Here is a 24,567-nt window from a genome sequence, read left to right on the forward strand (position 1 = left end):
GTGTTTCTTTACAAACTCTAAATGTTAATAAACCACAAGAAAAAGAACTGTGAAGTATTGCAACTGTGAAGTATACATAAAGTATTTGTGCAGCAGTAGGGCCAAGGTTTTACTTGCTCAGGAGCCAAAAGAGTGTTAAAGTTTCAACACAACCTTTGTGTAAAATACTGTGATGGAGCACACAGGATGTTCTGTATGGGCTCCATTAGAGAAAACATAATTTAGATTGGTTTGTAGTCATATAAATATCTTTACTGACATATTACATTGTGAGATAGATTATTGTAGAATATAAATTTATGTTATTGTCTGAACAAAAATATTGCTTAGCTGGAAATCATATAATGAAAAAATGCAAGATTTTTAAATTACTGTGTTGGAATATTGGGAATTGTTTTTCTTTTCTGCTGTTAAAGTTTTGTGGGGTGAAAGGGTTGTACCTAGTCTGTTAGTTCATATATGGACTGGTAGAGTTTCCCTCCAGTGGTCTGAGCTACTAGCAACAGCCTTGTTTTTTAAAATATCAGTGCTTGATCCTTACAACACTTTGACTCCTGTAGTATTGGTTTTGTCTAAAGCTTTTTATTGGACAGTGGGAGATTTATTTTTTTTTTATTACAAAGAATGGTTCCTAGTCTTTACTGCAGATCATTTTCTTTATGAAGGAAATTGTCAGGTCATTGTGATTTAGTCTGTCCACTGTAAACTCTGCCTTTGAGATGGGGATGTGTAATTTATGTTTTACCAACAATAGGTCATCAAATTTCAGTATTTACAGATCATTTCCTTCTAAGAAAAAAAAACAACAAATCAGCAACTCATTTTTTATACTTCAGATTGTTGAACAATTTATTTTGAATAAGTGAGGTGTGCAGTGGAAAAATTGAGATTTTCCCAGATCCACAATGATACGGGGGAAAAATGAAATTACATTAACTCTTGCTGTTTTAATGAAGATTGATCTCTTCTTATTGCTGGAAAATATTCTTTCTGTCTTTTCAAATTTCAGCTGAAAGAATATGAAGCCCAGCACAGGCAGTCGAGCACTGTAGATGCTACAGAATGGCCTGATGGCTCTTACTCGACACTTGATGGGTCTTCCAATTGTAATGTAAGTACCTGTAATTGTGATATAGCTCCCCAGTGTCATTTAATATTTAAATACTTTCATTGAAGTACTGAAATATCCTGATTTACCTGGCAATTTCCTTAATAGCAAATGTATCAGTGCCTAGTGATGCTCTGTTCTGTCTGCAGAGAATCTTTAACTTGCATTTTAAATCTTCATAATCATAGACTTCAACAGTCTTATTGTATAATCTCTCTTTTTTTTATAAAACAACTCACCCATTTGTCACTGAGCTTTTGAAACACAAGTTGTCCCAGGCAGAAATCCCCCTTGTTTCAAAATCCACAGAAAATAGCTTTTTGGTCATTTAGAGGGAAGTTGTTGATTCATCAGTAGAGTTTCTCAGGCTTTTCTAGCCCTTGTTGATACATTCTAGATGAGGATCTGGCTAAGTCCTAGCTGCCTGCTGCCTTCAAACACTCTGTCTCTGCATTTGCAAACTCACAGCCCAGAGTTTGTGGCTTTTGTCAGATCCATAAGCAGTAAGGCAGCTTTCCTTTTTTTTTTTTTTTTTGCTTCTGAGCTGTTTAACTTCTGTTGTTTTTATGGGCACCAGACAGTCTTTATGTTGTGCCATACTGAATTAATTAATTTTTTCTTCCAGATATCTTCATTTTCACTGAGTAGTTTATTCCACTTCAGTTCTCTAACTGGAAGTTCACAGATAAATCTTAGAGAAGAACACATTTGACTGTCAAATTCAAGCTCTTTGTAACCCATATAATTGAATCATAGGCTTTGGATTCGATTGGTTGATTTATTTATTTTATTGTCAATGGAATTTCCTGCTAACGGCAGCAGCCAGTTAGCTCCTCCTTCCTAAATGAAAAAAAGGAATGCAATGTCATTTTATGAGATGTTTAACATATTTGGTGGCAGAGAAAGATTTTGTTGTTTGTGTTCAAAAAGATATGCCCATCTTTAGTTACATTGGAGCAGAGGGGAACTGATGTTGCCTTATACTCTGTTGTGTTATACCAAAAATTTGTAAAGAATAGAGAAGGAAGGATCCTGACTCTCCTGAACTGATTGTTTAGCCAACTGAAAGATGTCTGATCTTTCCTTATTAGTATTTATAAGCTTGAACTTCCCTTCTCTTAAGGCTTTTCTCTAGGGTACCTGTAGCATAAGCCCCTCAAAACTCTCATTTACCATGGTCAAATCTCAGAAGGATAATGAATTTCTCTCTTAAATCTATTGATAGTGTTTTACACTTGTGTTGAATTACTGAAAGCTGTGTGTATCTCTTGAGGATTGAACATGATTCAGTATTTCTGCCCTAATGGAATGATTTGGCACCTTTTCTGTAGAGTTGTTTTCCTAAGCCATCTTTGCACTTCGAGCCAACAGCTTGGTTGCCTCTCTCTGCTGTTTCTGGTAGGATTTGAACTAAATTTCTCCTAACTTCAGTGGGGGATCTCTATTCAATCACTGTAGATAATTCTCAAGACGTTTGCCCCCGCTCCTTGTTTTTGTTGGTTGCTTTTAACAGAAGCTGTGAAACTGCTTGCCTTCAAGGGAAGAGGATCATCTGCAGAAATGAAAGTTCATGTTAGAACAAAACTCAGCTTGACTTTTTTTTTTTTTGTAAACAAGAATGAAACTGAGGTTAACTGGGGTGAAACACTTTGGGCTGTAATTGACAAAAGGGAAAAACAAACAAAGAAAAGTATAAGAATATGTGTTCACTCAGACTTTTTTGCCAAAGGACCTCTCTGCTAATCTGAAATTACCAGCTTTTGAGGCATGCAAAGATTATTCTGTTTTCAAGCCCTTTCTTTCCCAAATGGTTTGCATTTCAGTGCCATTTTTATGATTTGTATTCTGCATATTTGGAACCTCAACTTAAAATTACCCAACTCATTTTATATAGGCCATGAAGCACAGATGGCTTTCCATATATTAAAAATATACTTTTAGGTAGCCCACTGCCTTATACTTACACTAGGAAAGCAATTGAAAATGCAAGTTCCTGAACTAAACATTTCTGGTTTGAATTTGAAATCTTTGGGCCATGGTTCTTCTGGTTCTGTTTGCTTTTTAAACTTATTTATTTTTCAGTCTCACAACCAAGTTGTTACTAGGCAGTTTTTAATGAAACAATGTGATCATTTAGTAAACAAAACAAAAACAAGATTGAATCTAAGCAATGAGAGAATCTAAAAATGAAGGCAGAATGTCTGGAGTGTTCTAAGGTTTTAAGTAATCCTTTCCTTTCAAGTCAGCTGTGCCCACAGCATACAAATAATATCTGAAGTGCGTGTATCATAAGTTATTGTTTTCCTTTTTAGGAAAAGACCACTTTTTTAGAAAAGCTTTTATAGCTATCATGTTTATGACTACCATAACTGGTGTTGATTTAAAGATTCTCATTTTAAAGATTGATTTGAGGATTCTGTTTTCCAGGTTCTCCTCTTTTAAATCAGTCTGCCAGGAAATGGAAACTTGTGTTTCATACCCTTAACAAAACTAAACCCTAAAGATGAACCACAAAGGAGTGAGGAGTGGAAAGGTCAGCATCCCAAGGCAGGCAGCCCTATGTCATTGCTGTGCTCTTAATTGTATGTCCTGTTTGTTTGTTCTTAAGAAACAAATAAACAAACAAAAGCCTTGCCAAGCCAGTAGGTGACCTGGTTCTTTGCCACTATGGAGTAATTAGTGGCTTTTAGTCTCTCTGCTGTGGTCCCCCTGTTTCACAACAAAATATGCGTGTTCCTTATTTGCTCATGTGGGTATGCAGTTGAAACTGTTTTTCTTTTCAGTCAGATGTATCAAAGCTCTAAAAAGCCTCATGATTTTCTTACAAATTTTTTCTGAATATTTACGTTTCATCTCTGTTGCAATGAAGGCAGTTCACATTAACACTAGACAAGCTTTCATTGCCTTGTGCCAAGCACTGGGATGTAAAACAGGTGCAGATTACAAATGGATCCCTTTCTGGATTGTAGATAAGGCCCTATTTGTCCTCAGGAGTCAGAAAGTCCAGGGAAAGAGGCGACTTCAAAATTGTATCACATTCTTTCTTTACACTGAGGTGCCTTTTATGCTTCCTAAAGATAGAAGATCATTTGATAACTTTTGGGGGCTGACATTCTCAGTTCATCTAAAATAGGGCTGCTTCATCCTCAGAGCCCTTGCTGCTATGGCACCAGCCCAGCTTGGAGAACCAGCACGAGGAAAAGTCAGTATGTTCAGTGTGTCAGTCAGTTTCTTTCCTGTGCCCTCTGCTAAAGACCACTAATTGTACCACTTGCCATGTGTCATGCCAGAGTGGGGAAATGGAAGAGGAAGCACCAGGGAGTTTGACAGAAGCGTGTATCATATGTGTGCTGACACTGACACAAACCACTAATTAACTTCACTGGCAGTTTCTGTAGATGCAAGTTGAATGAAGTTGTAATTATCTCTGAACCAAACTGGTTTGTTGGTCTCATCTTCTGTATTTTGGTTTCCATCAGCGGGTAATGCTCACCCATCCCGCAAACTTCAAGGTAGTATAGCTGGCCTTCATTTGAAAGGTGCCACAGTGAGCTGTGCCATGCTTATCTGACATCACCTCACCTACCAGATGTGCCTTAGTAGCCTCAGGAGAGAGGCCATAATATTTATGAGTGGAGAGAACAAAAGCAGCATTTCCCTCCAGCAATATGACCCACACATGGGCAGTGGGGGGGCCTGCAGTGCTGTTTTACATCCCTGCCCTCCCAACACTTGTGTTCCCAGGATCATTGCATTGCCAGTAGGAAACTGGCACCCCATTTGTTTCTCTGTGGAGGGTGGCAGCAGTGGTGCAGACCTGTAAGTGTGCTGTGCACATCTGCCATGAGGCTGATGCTGGGTACAATTTCTGCCTGTGTTGCCTCTCTTTTCTGTCTTCTGTAGATCCTTTTTTAACAGATGGCAGTCCATGGAGTCCACACAGCAACAGCTCTAGCTGGACTGAGATAATAATTTGTTGCTCCAGTACTTACTATTATTTCTTTTTTTTTTTAACAAGCGGTTAAATAGGATAAAAGTTGAAAGGCTGTGCAGAATTTGGTTTGTCTGCTACAGGCATCAAAGGCAGAGTAACAGATGAGAATAGACTTTGAGCTGTATTCATTTCAGTCTCAGAGATGCTGAAGCTGTTGAATCAGGATTGTGTTACCCATGGTACAAACCTGGCTCTGACAAATAAGTCTGATATAATTATCTCTGACTCATGACAGTCATTACTGTGTTTGGTAAGTGTGAAGAATAGGAAGAAAAGAAATAATGAAAGTGTAACTTCTGTAGCACCAATTACCTCAAAAGTAAATCTAAGCATAATTACAGCAAATCCACATTATTCTGGGTTATACTGTATTTCAGTATGTGGATGCTTTCAAATGCAGCTATTTTTAACTGATTTTTATTCATAGTACTGATAGATTCTTAAAATTTTCAACCATTGGTTAAAGTTATTATGCTCATAATACAGGACTGTTAGCATAAACAGAAAAAAGTCCTACTTTTGGTATATTCAGTTTAATTTGTTCAAAATCAGCTCAGAGTCAATGTATATTAGGAATCAGCATCGGGTATCCATAGAGAGTAGGGTGTGATGAGGTTTGTTTTACTTTAAACATTAGTATTTAATTCGAAGCAATGTGAATATTTTGAAGTGTTATCCCTGGTTTTGCTCTTATCCCAGGACTCACCATTTTTGGTAAGGTTTCTTTTCCATGAAAGGCTAAAGGGTAGAAGAAGATTTTTCTGTGTTTTAGTTCTTCTTGGAGAACTTGTTGCTGCCTCCAGGCCCTGCATGCTCTTTCAAGTAACAGAGGAGAGCTGTTGCTGAGTGTAGCTGTGAATGAATGCAGAGCTTTCATCTTTGCTCCAAAGAATCCAGTGACCCAATTTCTGTTAAGATTTCCTGAAAGGCACCGATATGCCTCATTTTATTGGGTGGTGTATTTATTATTACTACCCAAATTCTTGCAGTACTGTTAGTGCTTAGTAACAGTTATGATGAAAAAGAACCTATAATAAGACATGCTTCAAAATGGTAGTGGTCAATTCCCACGCTATGTGCCTGTCACAGGGACCTGTCCTGGGAGGCATTGGCTGCCCTCCTTTTCCACTGATCCCAGGGACGGTGTCCAGCACCTCTGGGTGAAAGCTGGTAGCAGAAGAATTACAGCATATTTTGTTATGATCTTTCCCTCTATCTATGCATAAGAGCAGGAATTCCCATGGGTACAGTAATACAAAAACCTTTGTGAGAGAAATGGAAATAGTCATTACAGTTCCCATGACATAACCCAAAGTAAGGTCAGTACTGGGGAGTGATGATAGGAAAGCATGAGACCATTGATGTGTCTGTATTTGGTCTTGTAGAACACTCTTAAGGAGTTTCTTACCTATTTTTTTCTGAAATTGTCCAGAACACTTCAGAATTTGCAGGAGAAACAGCTGCAAATTATTCAGAATAAAACTGGGTCACGTCTTTAAGTATTATTTACCATGCAGGAGCCACCCTTGTTGTTATCAGATACAGCTTGGCTAGGTGTGTGTCCCTAGCAAGACTAAACATTGTCACCACAGGATTGTACTGAGCAGCTGGCAGGAATGCAGCCCAAGTAAATCTGCTTGCTGCCAGCAGGAGTTTCTCCTGTAGTTAGTCTGTTGTAAAGTCTCTGAGAAAATCTTCCTTCTGCCATGACTCAGAGCTTACAGTAACACCCAAGCAGTGGCTGCAGTTAGGCGTGTTCATAACCACTTCTGTTTGCATGCACTCAGAAGCCCTATTGACTTACTTTATTGCAAAATGTTTGGCCATGTGTTTGAAGAGGATGGGAGATGGGAAGGCAAATTAATTTAATATTTATTCTAACATACTAATTCACTTTTTTATACCCTTCTTGCCTTTTGGCAGCTGCCTATTTTTTGTGCTTATTACCTTGAGGGTGTGGGGGTGTTGCCAGCTTTTTCCTGTTCTCCATGCATCAGCCAGCAGGAGATGCTATAATCCATAATGTGGTTTCCCTGCCCCCAAGCCTATTAAATTAGAACAAAGCTTTGCTCAGTTCAAGAATTAGGAATTTCAAAAGCCATGTGTTTCACTGCCCTATTTGGCAGACACAGGCTGAATAAACTTTCCTTGTGGTGCAACAGAAAATTTTAATTGTCCTCTCATTGGTTACCACTTGTGCCCCTTCCCCAATGCTGGTGTTTCCTTCCTCATGCTTTGGATGTTAACATTAACAGCCTGATTGTTTGAAGGTACTATAAGAATGTAATTTAAGTGACTACAGCCTTCACTGAAGGGTTCTCATTCTTCCTTTTTTTCTCTGATGTGAATTTTGTTTCGTGTATTGCTGTTTCACCCTTGGTTTTCCAAGAAGTCGAGAGCAGGATTTCCAGCACCAGTGGAGTACTCCATTCATTAATAGTACAGCCTGTGCCAAAGTATAGGAAATCTCCCTGGATCTTCTTAGTCTTGCCAAATATAAGATTCAGTTGAGAGAGTGTTAAAGACTTTTGAGTCCATGTATAGTAGAGTCTGCGGGAGAATTGGAAAAGAATGCTGTATTGTAACAGGTACAAAATAATGTAATACAGAGCTTCATTCTGCTATATATACCTATGACAAGTGGTGTATGAGTACAGTTGTAATATCATTAAAATTAATTGGGCTAATCAGTGAGAGAAGCACTTTGCCATGAGGAAATGTGTCTGGTTTGCAGATACAAATGTCAGCAATGTGCTTCTCAAAATTAAACTAAAACCTGGAAACAGTTAACAGCTAGGAATTTGCCTAAGCAGCTATTCTTGTATCAAGACAGACCTCCTGGGAGAATTAAACTTTTATGCTCTTGTTACTTATGACAAATATTTCCCACTAATTTCAGCAAGCAGTGTCGTCACCAGCTAATGTGTAATATATCTCTCACCAAAGTAGCCATTGGATGCTCCTTTGATTTTCATGTAAGTAATCACAGACCAAACCCAGACGTGGTTACCTACGGGGTCTGATACTGCACATTTTAGACTTGCACAGCCCTTGCAATTCATGTTCTTGGAAAAAATATATTGATGGTGTCTGTTAATTTTCTTTAGAATTTTGGAGGCTGTTATATGTTACTTCAGGATATGACACAGATTATCACATCTTAGTTTCATGCAGTTTTCTTAAACAGCCTCTGCAAGGATTAGAGATCTGTGAAGCTTTCTTAATGAAACCCAAAACCTTTAAAACTCAAGTTGCAAAGCCCCAAACTTAGATCAGTTTCACTCATGGCCATGAACTTTTAAGGGAATCTGGGATACATTTCAAGGAAGTTGCTGTCATGTTTTACTTGATGTGGGCTTGTATGTTATTGAAACTGGAGAACACTAGCTGGTTTTATCTGAAGCTTAGAATTTTCCATAGGGCTTTACATCAGAGTTTTGGGGCTGAAGTAATTCAAGGGTAAGAACCCAGCTACAGCACACTAGTCAATCTAGTTTCCATGACCACTCAGGAGTACAAAAACTGTATACAGTCACTACTAAAAAGGTGATGTGAGAAACTGAAAAATACCATTTGGCTGGGGGCTCATTAAAATTAGCCAGCCATCAAAGGGAATAGATGTTTAGTCCAGCTGTGATTTCATGGTGTGATTGATTTGCAGTAAATCCGGATTAGCAGACCACTTATAGTGTGGTTCTGATAAAGAAGAAACTTCCCTGGCTTAAAGAGAACCTGGCTGTTGTGGTATGCCTATGCTACTGCTTTCCACCCCTGGATAGCAGTGTTCCCAATAAGCAGCAATCTTGGTCCTCGTTTTCATGTGGTCTGAGAAGAAATGTCCAAATTCTGGATTTTTTGTGAGGTTTGGGATAAGGTGTGGTTGGCCAACTTACTTGAGCATCTCAGAGTCTGTTTCTTGGGAAGGGAGATCACAGCTCAGCCTAGGCAGAGAACTTTAAATTCACACTACAGTACTTCATAAAGCCACCACTTCTGGACCAGCATTTCTCTTTCCAGTTCTTATTTATGTTCTTTTGTAGCACTGAAACTGAGGGGAAAGATTAAAAAAAAGTATCTAAGTTCACCAAGTTAAAAAACATTTAAGCAAGGTTTATTTTCCCTTCAAATTAGCCCTTTATAAAGGGAAATTCTCCAGGGATTTTTGTCAAAAGAATTAAAAAAGAGAAAATAAAAAAAGCCTGGTAAAGGGTTTAAGTTACATTTCCTATAGACACAGCCTCCACTCTAGTGGTGGTGTTTGAGGGTCACTCTTCGTCCTGGCTTTGCAGAGATTCTCTGTATTTTTTTCTTTCACTGAAATTCCATAGACAGTAATTAAGGAACTGGAGGCCAGCAAGAGGTCAGCAAGCCTTCATCAGTGAAAACAGGGATTGTTTGCCATGTACAACACTCCCTTTTTTCCTTGTGGTGAATAGAAGATTTGCTTAGAGCTGATGACTTATGCCTTTCTTGCAAGTTATGCAGCTAGCGAGTAACTGGGGGAATCAATCAGTGAGCGGAAAACAGCTAATTGAGTCCAGCATCACGCTTTTTTCTTCTTTACATATTCAGCACTGGAATCGGAGCCAGTTTGGTGTCTGATAATGTAACTCGAGAGAAGAGGCATTTTGTCTGCAGGATTCAGAGCAAATTCAATACTTAAGAAGAAGTGTCTGCTCCTAAATTTTAGGGTTACAAAGCTGACAGCGGTTGAGGACTCGGGGGAAAATACTCGAAACTGAGCTTTAGGTCTATAAATGCCGAAGCTGGTAAGTCACTGAGCATGTAGCATGATGTGGAGAGGATGTGCCTCCTGTTTCAGAGAGGGAGAGAGAGAAAAGGCTTTTGTGGTTATTCTTAGGCACAGCGCAGCATGCATAGTTTTTTTCAGCTTTCCTTTTCCTTTCCTTGGGCTTTTAAGTTCTTTTCTTTTCTATTTTCCTGTCTCTGATTTTATCCAGGCATCTTTAATAAAAAACTTTTTAAAGTTAGAATGGTTGGGATTTTTGGCAGATGGAGAAAGCTTGTTAGAAAGAAGAAAGGACACGTGTAGCCACATCTCCTGAACAGAACAGCAAAGTCTCTTTTAAAACTACATTTACTACGGAGCTTGTAGTTCTGAGGTGAGCTAGCACAGGGCTGGGGCATGTGATGTGATGTGTCTATGAATCTAAATGTGGTTTTTTGCCCCACTTTGCTGAACAAGAATTGTCTGATAGCGAAAAAGAATTGCAGCTTGAGTTTATGCAGGTATTAAAAGATTTCCTTTTTTCTTAGATGGAAGGTTTCCTAGAGATTTCAGTTTGGGGCTGAACTATTACTGGGGGCATAAAACAAACTGTAAAATTTTAACATCTCTCTAAATGGCTTCACACGGCTCGTTTAAAAGTCATATATGTTTGGGGTTTTTTTCTGGAGCTGAAGCAAATTAATCAGTCATGATATCTTTAACTGGATGTTGTCCTAGTGTTTCTTACACATTTTTATTGGGACATGGCTACCAAGCTTTGCCTGTTTTTTAAGGGCTGCTGCTATAACCCTGAAGTGTTTCCAAACATAGTCCTGTCAAAAGCCAGCTACTTACTTCTGGTTTACATTTTGCCAGTTAATTCCAAGAACACTAATAAATGCTAGTTCTCTCTCTCACTCTCCCTTTCTCTCTGGGAAGCACTAATTCAAAGAGGGAGGTTAAGATTGTTATTTCTGTGGCGTGTGAAATGGGCTGGATGTTAGAGAGCGGCAGAGCAAGGCGTGTGCCCAGCCTCCCGAGCAAGCAGCAGCTAAGAGCCTGCGTGAGAAAAGCAGGAGAGAAAGCAAGAAGGGTGCCAAGAGCAGAACTGTAAAGAGCTCCTAGAATGTCAGAGTGTGTGTGCTAATTTCCTATTTGTTCCCGAACGTAAAGCTCTTTACTTTAATCTCACATACGAGGTGATGCAAAGCGTGGCCTTTGCGGGGGGTGCACAAGTCGGGACTTTTCCAAGGTGAAGGGAGGCAAGAGGTGGCAGAGGGGATTTATTTCTTCTGGATTTGAGAGCATCTTCATTGTTTGTGACCACGTTTGTTTGCAGTGAAATGCTGAGCAGTGGGTACGGGCCTTGGCCTCTCTGTAGTTTTCCAGCCGTGTGGTACGTGGTGGCCGCAGTCCTCTGCATGCAGTTCTCGGTATTTCCAGATGCTGTTAATATATTCCCCATTTCCCTGCAGTCCTTCACGCGTTTGTGCAGCCAAGCTCTCCGAGCTGGCGGGTTTCCGCGCCGTGAGAGCATCGCAGATGCGGGATGCACTTGCTCCAAGGCGCGGGGAGGGCAGCTCCTCCCAGCCAGCCCCGCCAAGGGGCCCCACGGGCCGCGTAGGGTCCCCGGCAGCCCGGCCGGGCCCTGCGCTCGCTTTCAACCAGCGCGAGTTTTGTGCCTCGGCTTTGGCCAATTCGCTATGGTTTAGGGCTGTGGAGCCAGCTGTCTGCAATCTGATGTAATGTTGCCCTGGAAACCAGAAATGAAACACTTAAGCATTCACCACAGAATTACTACATACAGCATTAGCCAAAGTAATTAAAAGTTGAGCCATATGGGCTTTCGGATGGAAAAATTTGGAGCAGAGGAGGTGGAAGTTAAGTTGTTCCTATTTGCAGTATTGCAAATCTGTTTGTTGTCCCCTTGAGGGCACAGGGAGAGGCCTGCCTTGGCTGTGCACAGGGGGACTGGGGGGGCTCTGGCTGTTTTATCAGCACATTAAGGACACCGAGGCTTGGCCTGGTGCATGAGCCATGTGCCGAGGCCGGGAGGCATTGGTGGACAGGGCGCAGCATGGATTCCTCCAGTGCCGGAGAGCCTGTCTGTGGCTGAGCACCTTGCAGATCCATTCCCTCCATAGCAGACCCCGTCTGCCCTTCTGCAGTGCTGCAGCACGCTGGAGTGCCTGTGAAGGGGGACAAGAGCAAGAGGGGGCTGGCAGCTGGCTGCATCCAAGCCCTGTGCCAGGGCCTTGCTGCTAGAGCTGTCCGGGAAGCCATTTGCCCAGCCTGCCATGCTTTGGGGACACTGCGGTAATTTTCCCATCTGAAGTCAGGCTCAGCTACCAAAAAAAGCAATTTGGTCACCATGAAAAAGAGGAGGGTAGAGTGGGTTGGGGAAGTCAAAGCATGGAATTTCAGTGATTTCCAAATATCTCGGTTATGGCCTGAATGCTTTACAATTCTGTTTTCTCTTTAATATTAGCTGTAAAAGAAAGCATTGCTTGATCTGGAAAATTAAGCTCTGTTTCCCATGTGCCAAAGTGGAAACTTTTGATAATTCCAAAGCCTTTCTTAAAAAGTTGATTCAAAAACAGGAAGTGAAGAGTAACCCTTTAGAAAATGCATTCATTTTCAAGAAATTGGCATTATTTGACAGTAAAGTTTCCTGAGCAGCACCGCTGGTATAGTCACAATTTCTGGGCCTTTTTGCACAAACTTATTGTCGGTCCTTTTTCACTGTAGAAGATTTTTCTGTCACATGCTACCTGGTATGATAGGAAGTAGGATTCTGGGGGGAGACTGTTTTTATCTTTCATCTACCCATAATGCATGACCTGTTCTCACCTACCTGTGCAGTATGGGCAACAGAAAGGATCTGTCGCTGCTTGTAGAGGACCCCGGCTAAAAAGGGTGCTGGGAATCCTGAAGCATTGGGGAAAAGCAGCTGCCACTTAATTGTGATTGGACTTTATTTATTTTGAAGTATAGTGAGCATCCTCTGTACCACCCACTTGTGTTTAATTTCAGTACCTTGCACTGAGGCTATTTTGACACTTGCTCTTGCTGTGGTACTTGTGAATGCAAATATCAGATGTTTTAAAAGCTCTTTCTTCGTTGTTGTTGTTGAGTCTTCATAACCCTGAGGGAGAACAGTTTCTTATCAGATAGATATCAGTGGTGCAAAGTAGGACTAGCTGTTTATACTTCAGTGAAAACCTGGGTGGGAGGACCAGGTGTGAGCTGTTCTCTAAGTTTTACAGAGCTCACGGTTTCAAAAACAGTAGTATTGCGAACTGAGGGTGTACAAAAAGTAATGATGTAAAGCAATCCCCTAGAGTAATTGCATTTAAAATAAACATATACTGAGTGAAGAATATGCATGATGGTTGCTTGCCAGGATGCGCTTAATGGCCCAAGAAGTCGTGACTGAACTTCTTGATTACAGTCAATAATCCATTCATCATCTTATCTAAATGTGTCTGTCTTGTTTGACATATCACTAAGTTGTCCTAGGCATAATCTCTGAATTAATGGTCATGGAGTTGCTTAATTTACTTCATGTAAACAACCCGGGTACTCTTTACAGTCCTATTTTTCCCGAAGGAAGTTTATTAATTACTTAGCCAGTCTGTAACCACAGTAAACGCATTTGTGCAATTCTTGGATGATGTATTGACAATTCCTACTGCCATATGTGGTCAGTTTGGTATTCTTCCTTATTTTAGAGTAATGCAAAGTTTGTGGGAAGCTGGTAATGGACAGTGCCCTTACAGAAATTTGTTGAAGTTTGCTCTGCCGTGGTTCTGGGGCCCTTGTGAGGTGCATGCCTGGGAGGTAGGCTTTCAGAGCTGCCCTGGCTCTCTCAGGCACTGTGTGTGCCTTTGGAAGCATTCCAGTGCAGCTGCTAATTGGTGTCCTGCCCCATGGCATCTGTGTTCAGTACCTCATCCTGGTATTTAAGTGCACTACAAAAAGTAGAAAGCATTTTTATGTTTGGCCTCTCTTATTCATCCTCCAGATAAGCAGACAGAATTTTTGCTGGGAAGAGAAGGGGATGGCTTTTTTTTGTTTGTTTGTTTTTACTTGGCTTGCATCTCTTGGGGATCTTTATTTTTAAAAGTTTAATTAAGGAGAAGGAGAAAAGAGGATGAGCACCCTGTGGAAACCCAGATAGCTGCACTGACAGGAAGTTGTATGAGGGTTTTTAGAGCTGATCATTAGGAATGCTGTGAATTGGCTGGGACTATGAGTGCAAACAAAGTAAGGTATACGATCCATACCGCACTCCAGCTGGAGCCTGTGCTGTGCGCAGGAATGTGCAGCGGCGCAGGATGCCAGGGCTGTCCTGGCCAAGCCGGAGAGCCCTGCTGGCCTCCTCTCCTCTCCCTTCCCTGCCCTTCCCCCCGCCGCCTTCCACATTCTGAACTGATTAAAACAGAGGAAGTAGCACGTTGAACATTGGATCTGGCTCGAAAATCGAAGTTGTCTTCTCGTTCACAAGGAATGGATTGTTTCAGCTTGTTGTGTCACTGCTGCTGGAGAGAAGGGAATTTTTTTTTGTCTCTGTAATGTTTGATACTTGAGGGAAAACAGCTGGAACTGAGCATACTGGATCAGATGCAAAACGAAACGGGATGCTGGGGAATATGGACTGCACTGTATATCTGAAAAGGTCAGAGTTTTCCCTTGGTCAGTGCTGGAGGAATGCTCTGTCCATCTTAATTCGAGCCTCAAGAGCCTTAAGGAGGAGTGTAAGGAACAGGGAGGAGGAAGGGAAGATTCTGTAGCTGTGGCAGTCTGTGAGTGAGGCAGATGAGGTCTCCTCCTTCCTTTCCTTCCCATCCCTTTCTTGTGCTGCTGTTTTTGATTTTCTGGGAAGACTAGGGGGGGAAAAAGAGAAGTCGTCAGTGACAGCTTCAGTTTGGAAAAGCTGTTTATAACCAGGTTTAAATAACGAGTTCAGAGATGCCAGACAGACCAGGGACTGACTAAACCACGGGAGCATAACTGGTATGGTAAGAAGAACCCTGGAAAAGAGCCCTGCCTGAAACATACTGGAAGAGGACGTGGAAGTAGTTATTACACAATGCATATGAAGAAAGACAAGGGCAGGAATGCATTTCGGTGCCTAGGATCTTACGTTGCACAGATTTAGAAATCAAAATGGTATGTCATGCTTTCAGAAAAAGAAAAAGGAAAAAAAAAAGAAAACGAGAAAATCCTCAGTAATTTACATGTTTCTGTCTGATCCGAGCTGAAAATATAACACCAGTTACAGAGCTGCATTGACACAACGCAGCAGATGAGCTGGGTTAACTTGACTTGAAGGAGCAAGCCATGGAACTTCTGCTTTATTAATATTCCCTTTGTTTCTTTGCCAGTCAAGAGAACAATCCGATGATGAAACAGAGGAGTCGGTGAAGTTTAAGAGGTTGCACAAGCTGGTGAATTCTACTCGCAGAGTCAGGAAGAAGCTCATAAGAGTTGAAGAAATGAAAAAACCCAGCACAGAAGGTAAAAAGCAACGTGGTTAAAACTGTTTGTGTGAATACATGTTTGTGTTGACAGGGGACAGAAAGTAGAGGGTTGGGGGAGGGAGGGGTGGAGTATTCATAAGGAATGGTAGGAACAACTGCCTTGTCTGTTGTGCATGCCTTAAGTTACTGAAGTTTTAGGCTTTAGAAGGAGGAAAGTGACAGCCTAGAATGTGGTTACTGCTGATCTGGTATTCTCAGAGCAGCGCTGGAGAGCCCCTCATTAAGAGATTAGAAGTTGGCTTGTGTTTTATGCCCCATGCTGGGGAGGGAACAAGCCTGGGAGCAATCCCAGCCTGCTGCCCCACAAGCTCAGGAAGGAGGTAAGTGGAGCTATTACCACACTGCTCCCTCCTCGCAGGCCCTGGGTGGCACACAGGTGAAGCTCCTCGTTTTGGAAGGGGTAGCAGCTGGCTGGTGGTGCAGTTGAACCACATGGCATCACCCTGTGGCAAAAATACAGAACGTCTGTCAGACATTCTTGTGGGATAGAGGCTGCATTGTGACTTCTACTTCCAGGGGTTTCTGTCTGCAATTTGGCTTCTAAACGAGCTTTGCTCCCTACAGAAAGGGGGAGAGAAGGGAGGAGGAGGAGAAGGGTGGGGAAAGGGAAGCAGAGTTCAAGCCCTGGGAACACTGCTGCAGAATTAACTCCGGATGACCTGTGTGCATGTGTGAGCACTCAGATTAATGGAGCCTGATCCTCAGGAGCCTCTCTGCACAGCTGTGCAGTCCTCACTGGAATTGTGGGCACCTCTCTATGTTGGTGGCCTTCCTGGCATCATATGCCAATTCCCCTCAGCTCTGCAGTGAGCTGAGCTGCATGATGATTCTTTCCTAGTGCATTTAAGGAGAACACGTGCATGTTGTGTATGTGGCAGGAAGCTGCTGGCAGATCTGTGATCTAGCCTGCCTCTCCTACGTTGTGGTGTTACTGGCTGGTGTGAAAGGCACAGCCTGTCTAGAGTTCTGGAATGGACAGCTGTCTCTGTCTGGAAAGGTTTTATCACCTCATAGGTGAGCATAAAGCTCAGATACCTTGGAAACAAAGATGTGGATTTTGAGATGGGACAAACAAAGTAGGACTGTTTTTTCCACTGCTCTGGGGAAAGATGGCCTTCAGAGAAGCGTATCCTACCTCCTCCTCCTCTCCCCAGGGGTCTGGGAAAAGCTGCAGGGAGCAATCAGGAGGAGGCTCCAGGGATGGGAGCAGACACAGGAGCAGGCAGCTCAGGGACTGCTGGGCAGGCAGATGCCTTGTTGCAGTTGGACCAAACTTTCTCTTCAGCATGTTACTTACCTGTCTTTCTCTCTGTATCCTCTCTTACAGTGCTTTACCTCCTTATTTCCTTTCTCCCTCAGTCTTTCACTTAAGTGTTGCCACTCCTTCCAGGGTTATTTCCTTAGAGTTTTTCCACCCCTGCCCCCTGCAGAAAAAGCACTAAATTTAAAAAAAAAAAGCAGTTGTATTAAAAAAAAATAAGTTTGTACTCCCTCCTTCTTTTCCCATCTTCTGTCTGTCTTCTCTTGCTCTAGGCTTCTCTAATTAAATTATCTGTAACTCTGAGTTTGTACTTCATCTATAATTTTGGAGTTTCATTGTTGATTCACTCTTTAAAAACTTGATAGCAGAACCAAATATTGCTAAATAGCAACATGGATTAATTCTGCATAACTTCTGCATAACTGGAAGGCACCCTGAATAGCCAGGTCTACCTTAGCAGTAAATATCTGTGACTTTTCTGTCAGGAAATTTGATACTCAAATTTTCATATGGTAAATTAAAAGTGCTTCATAAACTTCGTCCATCCAAATTTCTCATAATACAGGTCTGTATTCCCAATTGGATTTGTCAGAGGGCTGTGCAAGATGACAGAAAATAGGGTGGTCAGATTTGGGATTGCTATCTGGTCTTCCAAGTTACCTGCAATTGACTGGATTGGTTTTTGAGCTGTTTGCTACGGCTCTTTGAAACTGTGTGATGAATATGAAGTAATGTGAAATCATATGTGACTAGGTTTTGGGGAGTTGACTATAATATTTGATTGAGTAACATCAGTAAAATTTAGATAAGTTCATTAATGTTCAACAGCCTTTAGTATAGTATAAGAGTAGACTTATTTTGAAAACTGACATGCAGTTTCCTGGAAGAAAGATCCTGCATAATCCTATTCAAAAATTTCTTCACAAAGAACAACTTTGCTGAATTTCTCTTATGTGTTCCTGTAGGTTTTAAATAAAAGCACACTAGTCTCAGATTCTTCTCCCACATTTCTATTACTGACTCTGTTATCACAATGAATGTACATTTGGCCAAGCTGATACTCACTAGAATTTGCCAGTATCTGAATCCATATGTATTTTGTCTTAATCTGCTCCTAAGTGAGCCAAATAACTGAAACTTCCTAATTCCTGGGCACCATTCTTATATAGCACTTAAAAATGCATCACATCTACATCTGTGTCATTATGGCTCTGTGTCATGGACTCACTCCAAATAACATCTGTTACAGTGTTGATACACAATGCATATTTTACAAGCTGTTTAAAAACATATTTACTTAGTGGACTAAAATTGTTTATCAGTGCATACTCTGTCCCAGGAGAATGTCTATTTTCTGTTCAAATTAAGATGTAGAAGGGGAGAAGCGCAAGCTGGATAGTCCAGGGAAAGTGGTGTCAAAACAAGACTCTAATCTACAGACCTACCCCAATAAATTTCTAAAGAGTGAAAGTTGCATGTCAGATGTGATCCACTATCCCTTCAATGGCACGATGAGCCTTGTCATAGTAAAAGAGCATCTTAGGTTTCATCAAATGTATGTCAAGTATGTTTTGCCAACAGAGTGAACTGAAGGTGAGGCAGGAATCCTATACAGGGCTGTCATTGTGAAAGGTGTCCCTTGTTATTGAATGAGCCAGTTTAGTAAATTGTAGGTATTTCAGTAACAGTTCAAATTTTACTCTGCTTTTAGACTGTGGAAGCAATCAGAGATGAAGGCAAAGTTATGTTATTAAGCCATTTATTTTGGCAAGAAATAAATACAGTCCTATTTGTGTGTGTGTGTGTCTGATACATAGCTAGGAATGCTGTTGAATTTGCCAGGGAGACAGAGGAGGATGTGCACTTTTTTTTTACTCTAACCTTGTTACTGCATCTAAAACTTATGCCTATACTTTGCTTCAAAGAAAACACCAGAGAAAATTTTCTTATATGATAAATGTTAAAAGGAATTGCAGTTTGAAGTTCTTTATTCCCTTCTCTCCAGTCTGAAAAGGAAACCTGGCTATCTGCCCATGTCCAGTACTTATGTTGCAAAATATTCCTGTGAAATATTTTCTGGAAAAATTTGGTGAAAACTTAGTGTTTCTTTCATTACCAGGACACTGTTGAAATTGGCACATCTGCAGTTTGACCTACTTCTTTGTTTTTGCATCTGCTAAATAAATTCTGTGTGACTAAAACTGGTGTCTCTTCCTCCATCAAAACCCCAGAACTTTAAATTTCATCCTGGAGTTCAGCTCCATAACTTTCTGCAAAAAAATTCCTTTCTGCAGCCACAGGAGCAGTAGGTATTGGAAAACTGGACCTGAGAGGTACTTGTTTGGGTTTTAATATTTGAGTGTACTTCTGACCTATTGTAAGCTCACTAGAGCTGAGCATCATAGGCAAGTATCAGAAGAAAAACAAGAGAAACAGATCCCAGCTCCAGCTTTTAAGAGATTGTTAGTGGGAACATCTGTGGTCTTAGCTGCAGATGAAAAAGAGAAACTTAAAATAATGATGAGTTTACTTACAGGATGTTGTCTTCTGTCTGTTGTTAACTAATCCCAGCATTCTCATTTCACAAATGGTTCAGGTTTATCCATTCAGTAATAACTTCTGAGCAATTTACATCAAAAATACTTTTTTTCCAATTTAAGTGGTTGATATCTTGAATAAATACAGTAAGACTCTACAGGGGAACATCTTAGAGAATTATGAGCAATGACAACTGTTGTGCTGCTTTTGTCCCCTGTAGGTGTGGAAGAGCACTCACTTGACAACTCTCCTATACTGGATGACAGATCAGCACTTTACTCTGGAGTTCACAAGAAGCAATTCTACTTTGACAGCTCCTGTGAAAAGCAGCCAGAGGACGACTCGGACTCACTCACTACTTCTCCCTCATCCAGCAGTCTTGATACATGGGGAGCTAACCGGAAGCTGGTGAAGACCTTCAGCAAAACTGATAGCCGTGGCCTTATCAAGCCTCCCAAGAAACTTGGGACATTTTTCTCTTACCCAGAAGAGGAGAAGTCCCAGAAAGTTTGCCGCTCCTTGACAGATGGGGAAATGAAGAAGAGCCTCGGCTCACTGAGCCATGGGGTAAGTACAGAAAGCATTTGCTTTTATGACAGCAACAGGCACAAGCACCATCTTCTGGTGTCCCTGGAGGAGATTCAGAGTGTAAGGAAGCAGATCCGATTGAAGAAAATGGATACTAACTATTCCTGTTCCAGAGCTTTTCTTTGCCAGCGCCCTGCTAGGAAAGGAGCATCCCCCACAGCTTGCGACCTACAATTACTGCGGCACAAAACGAAAGGGGGTGGAGGTTGTGGCTTCCCAAACAGAAGGCTACGAGGGCGCACCTCTGTCAGCGAGTTCAATATCACCTATGTGGTGGAGAGAAGCCTGTACAGTCACCTCAACCTCTCACAGCTGGTGCGTCCCGTTACTGACAGGACCCTGAGCAAGGCCGACAAGCAGGACCTGAGGAGATGCCTGCTGGAGGAGGATGAGGAGGCCAAGAGGAAGTGGGCTGCCACAGTGGATCGCTGTACTAAAAGGGTTCTCTTGAGAATCCACCAAAAGTCTGTGAGTCAAAGAGTTGCCATGAAGGTGGTCTTCCAGTTTCTGTGAGGTTGCAGTGAACATTTTCTGCTTTGTACTTTTAACTAAAATTCAGTGCTTCTGCTTTCTTTGCCATTAGAAACTCTTAAGCACTGCAGTGCAGGTATAAGGGAAGAGCTTGATAAAGTCTTGTCAGAGAAGAGTTTCATTGAGTCTGCCGTTTCTGTATGTACAGAATAACTTGGTGAGAGAGCGCGAATATGACAAAATTCTGCTTTTTTTAATTCGCCTAGTGCGGAAGTAGAGATCACCAGTGAACAGAGAAAGTTTGAGATGCTACAAATATGTTCTTTGTGATGCTTTGGAAGTCAATGTTCTCTTCGAGAGGTACCAAGAGATGAACAAGATTTTCAGAGTAACATAGTATTGTTACTTAACTGAGCTCTATTTCTCTTCAGCTGTCATTGCCATAAATTGGCCCTTCCCTTCTCAGCTTGCATCCCATCAATTCACTCACCCAGTCAGTATTGTCCCTCACATACATAGCTGCAGAAAGATAGAGAGTTTTGCATTAGGCAGTCACTGCCCTCCTGCTTGCTGCTCACCACCACCAGAATTGTCACTACTGCTCCTTCTTTCTAGCACAGAATGAAGGTGGTACCTTCCCTCAGAGCATTACAGAAAGGGAACAAGGGGTGGCCAAAAGAGGAAATTGTGCTTACAGTGAGAAATTTAAGTGATTTGGATCCTCCAGAGGGATCCAAAGCTGCTTCCCGATTATATGACCCAGTTTTGACAGTTACGTTAACCATGATTCTGAGTTTCCTCGGAACTTGCCTTTGGTGCCAGATCTCCAAAGCTGAGCCAGCTAGTCTGTTGTCTAGTTGACAATGTTCCCTACTTTAGTGGATGGAAACAGCAGTGCACCCATAAGATTAAGTAAGATATTCCAGTGAACAATACAGTAGAAACAGCTTTTCCTCTTCAATAACAGATTTTTTTTGAGTGATCTCTGCTTAATTTCTTCTGATATAATGTACAAGGGTGACAGCTGTGGTCTCTTGAATAGCCTGTGGGAGGTGACAAAGTCTTCATGGTCCACTTTGTGCTCTTTGGCCACAAAATACAGGGGTTTTTTTCCTACCCAATACCATGAACATTCTCTCTTGGCAGCTTTACTGTTTCTTATGCATTGACTGCTTACCCTGCCCCTCACAGGGTATTGTTTATTGCTACAGACATTGTACTTAGAAGATGTTGTTTTCCTGTAAGGATATTGCCATGATAGGAGAAACCTTGCTCATCCTTCTGTGGGTTGAATAATAAGGTTATCTTGAACCAAAGAGAATACTTGAGATGTTCTAGAGATAGCCCCTAATGAAAAATACCCTCTAAAACTGTCTTGGTAAATACAGATGACAGGAACAACTCTTTGGTTCTTCTAAGTTAGTCTTGTCTCGCCATAATAGTCTCATTATGAAAACTATCTGCACTGACCTTTGCTAGATCACAGAGATACAGTTAAAGAAATGGACAGTGTTTTGTTGTTGTTGAGGAACTTCTCAGTCAACTGCTTCTCCAGCCTTGTGTGAATGAGATAAATGTTGGAGACCTGCTGCCCTTACTAACTTTTTCAATGCACTTCCTGAAACCACAAATAGCTGACAAGCTTCAACTAATGCTGCTCCTTCCTAGAAACGCTTAATGTTTGTTTGCTGCAACCTCAGGGAAATTGCAATGCCTCTGTATTCAGTGGAATTGGTCACTCTGTCTTGCCTTGCCATTCATTTTTGTCATTTATATTTGTTTCAGTGGCCTGGACATGCATGAAATTTTCAAATGGCATCAGTTTTTCTTTTCTCCCAGAAGAGTAATACTTTTGATTGCATGGCCATTCCATTGAATATCCCTCTCCTCATCCACAGACCTTTTGTTTGCTGCAGGATTGCCAGGGTCCCTACTGGAATCTGAAGATGGAAGTTAAATTTTTAATTTTAAATGTATGGGGAAGTCCATAGTGAAACAAGCATCCTTAATAAGGTGCATTTACTCAGAAGCTTTTAACCAACATTTGTCTTGCTCTCCAAGAAGACTTCTTTAGGAGGAGCTCTGGCTGGTTTGACGGACAAGTTTGCTCAGAGCAGTTCCAGATGTCCTCTCTTCATTGCTGGGATTACCATACGTTGTAGGATTAGTTATAATGGTTCTTCACAGAAGGACCAAATTACTCCTAGCTAAACATGCTGTGCTTTAGAAACTGATCTTATTACTTGTGGTTGGTCTCAAATGTTTTCTAAAAACATTTTTTTAAACCTGTGCCATAGTCACATTGCCTTCTGAAAAAAAAAAAACCACTTAGAAAAAATTCTACATCACAGCATTCTCTTTAATGTCTGTGGGGCCTAGACAAAGCTGGCTTTGAGTTCCACTAGAGTTGTAGTGGGTACAAAAACTCTCATCCAAGTTTGTTGGGTGTAGCAGCAAGAAGCTATAAATAAAAACTTTTAAAAGCTATTAAAACCTTTTAAAAGCTTCTTAGTGGTGAATAGGAAGAGTGTTTACTTTAAAAGATTGAATTCTTATAATTTATGAATGAATTCTTAAAAGTCTTATAATTAAACATAATTCTTATGTTTATTAAGTGTCACAGTTTATACAGCTTGCTTCTTCCTAATAGATTAAGTAGGCTGGTAGTTCTCAGGTTGTGGGTTTAGGTCTGAGCCAATACGAGTTACTCTGTTGGGTAGTTCAGACCCTAAGAACTTCTAGTTCACAAGACTTGATCTTCTGCCTCCTGTTTATTTCAGCTCTGACTATGAAAAGGATACTTACAGCAGGCATCTGCCTGTCTTCAAAACCACACTCAGAGCCCAGAGTTGAAGTTGTGCAAGTTAATTGTGATGGCCATACCTTCATTTCCCTGCATTTCCCCACGAGACTTCTGCCAAGGCCAGATGCTTGAGTACTGTGCAGCTGATTGTTCATTGCTCAGGTTTTATTACCCCTTAAAGAAAAAGCTGGAAGTGACTAATCTGGAATCAGGGCTTGCTGAGTCTCTGGGGACACAATGCTTATGGATAGCTGTGCTGGGTTTTCCCTCCTCTTACCGAGGGCTTGCCCTACTAGGCTTCCAGTGATTCCCTGTATTTCAGTGGAAATGCAGCCTATGCAGCTATTCAGAAGGTAGGTTATTCAATGCTTTAAAAAATTTAGAAGATTGGTGGTTCTCTGTTTCAGTGCTGCTGTGGACTTACTTATGAAGGCAGATGGGAGTGAAGAGATGGAGTTGCCAGCACCTTGGAAAACTTGATGCATAAGATCAACAGTTTCCTCAGACCAAAAAGTCTTTTTTCTTTCTAAAAAGAGGAGTAGGCAGTAGATGACTCAACAGCAGCAGACCTTAGGCCAAGGAGTTGTCTCTGGAAAAGAGAGACTCATATTGCCTTGCAACAGATTTCCTGATTTATAATCTCTCATCCCTTTGTTTGTTTGTTTCTTTCCATTTTTGCAGACATTTGTATTTCAATTGGTGTTCTCCAAACTGCAGATGTTCTAAGTGAGCTAATCATGGTGATAAAACTATCTATCCTTGGTTTTTTGCAGAGAACCTGTAGCTTTGGAGGCTTTGATTTGACAAATCGTTCCCTTCATATTGGAAACAGTTCTGACCAAATGGTGAGTTTGAGAAGGTGCAGACTTGAAATAGCATAAAATGAAATGCACAGTAGAGTTATAATAGACTGAAGTGTAATTTAGGTCTGTAATAATAGTTTGGGAATCCAAGAAAACAGAGCATCTTTGTTAACCTCAAACTTCCTTAGCTTTGAGAATAACATACCCGCCCATATCCATGTGTGTATAAGTATTTATATACAGAATGTGTAAAGAGGCAGGAACAAGTGATCAAAGCAGAGATCTGGGGGCACATCTGTGGGCTATTCTTATATCTGACTTCCTCAGAGCATCACCCAAGGCAAAACATGTGCTTGCTCTACTTCCCTGGTAAAAATACTTACTATTTGGAATGATGAGGCAACTTCACTGAAGATCTGCAAATTATTTGCATGGAAGGCCTTATGTAAGAAGTTAATTTTTAGTTTTCTCGTTGTATCTCAGAGCTCTGGAGTAGACCAAGATCCCATTGTGCTGGGAGCAGCGCAATTGATCTCAGAGCATTCTTGTGTTTAAAAAAAAACGCATCTCCCCTGAGAATTAATTCCATTTTATGTTAGTCATGTTGATCCCACTGTTACTGTTGGTTGGCCTGTGGCCAAAAATAACAGAACAGAAATGAGCCAGAACATTATATCAAATGAAATTGCGAACATATTTTTTCTTTTTGCCCATATATGCTTTTCTGTT

The 24,567-nt window shown here is 41.1% G+C and overlaps 1 protein-coding gene and 1 long non-coding RNA gene across 15 annotated transcripts in view; one reads left to right on the top strand and one right to left on the bottom strand.

The window, feature by feature from the left end:
- The window catches only part of SASH1 (SAM and SH3 domain containing 1), a 143,490-nt gene that overhangs the window by 96,567 nt on the left and 22,356 nt on the right, over nucleotides 1-24,567 (top strand). For 6 of the 12 annotated variants that reach the window (XM_064413663.1, XM_064413664.1, XM_064413665.1 and 3 more), the window contains 4 exons: nucleotides 1,010-1,111; nucleotides 15,219-15,351; nucleotides 19,394-20,229; nucleotides 23,809-23,880. In XM_064413663.1, coding sequence (XP_064269733.1) covers nucleotides 1,010-1,111; nucleotides 15,219-15,351; nucleotides 19,394-20,229; nucleotides 23,809-23,880 — 1,143 coding nt within the window. Of the gene's footprint in view, nucleotides 1-1,009; nucleotides 1,112-9,732; nucleotides 9,872-11,551; nucleotides 11,650-14,356; nucleotides 14,510-14,625; nucleotides 15,004-15,218; nucleotides 15,352-19,393; nucleotides 20,230-23,808; nucleotides 23,881-24,567 lie in introns of those variants that run through there. The other 6 variants (XM_064413667.1, XM_064413668.1, XM_064413673.1 and 3 more) reach the window with 6 other exon arrangements.
- On the bottom strand, nucleotides 1,110-16,739 carry LOC135296830 (uncharacterized). 3 transcript variants are annotated; one of them, XR_010358842.1, is made up of 4 exons: nucleotides 9,323-9,498; nucleotides 8,996-9,150; nucleotides 7,050-7,652; nucleotides 1,110-2,660 (listed from the first exon to the last, which is right to left on the bottom strand). It is a non-coding gene; the product is annotated as an uncharacterized LOC135296830 (long non-coding RNA). The 3 variants fall into 3 exon arrangements; XR_010358843.1 differs by lacking the exons at nucleotides 1,110-2,660; nucleotides 9,323-9,498 and adding an exon at nucleotides 16,672-16,739 and having other exon boundaries at nucleotides 6,296-7,652; XR_010358841.1 differs by lacking the exon at nucleotides 1,110-2,660 and having other exon boundaries at nucleotides 6,296-7,652.

This window comes from Passer domesticus, chromosome 3 (genome assembly GCF_036417665.1).
Source record: "Passer domesticus isolate bPasDom1 chromosome 3, bPasDom1.hap1, whole genome shotgun sequence".
Taxonomy (NCBI): Eukaryota; Metazoa; Chordata; class Aves; order Passeriformes; family Passeridae; genus Passer; species Passer domesticus.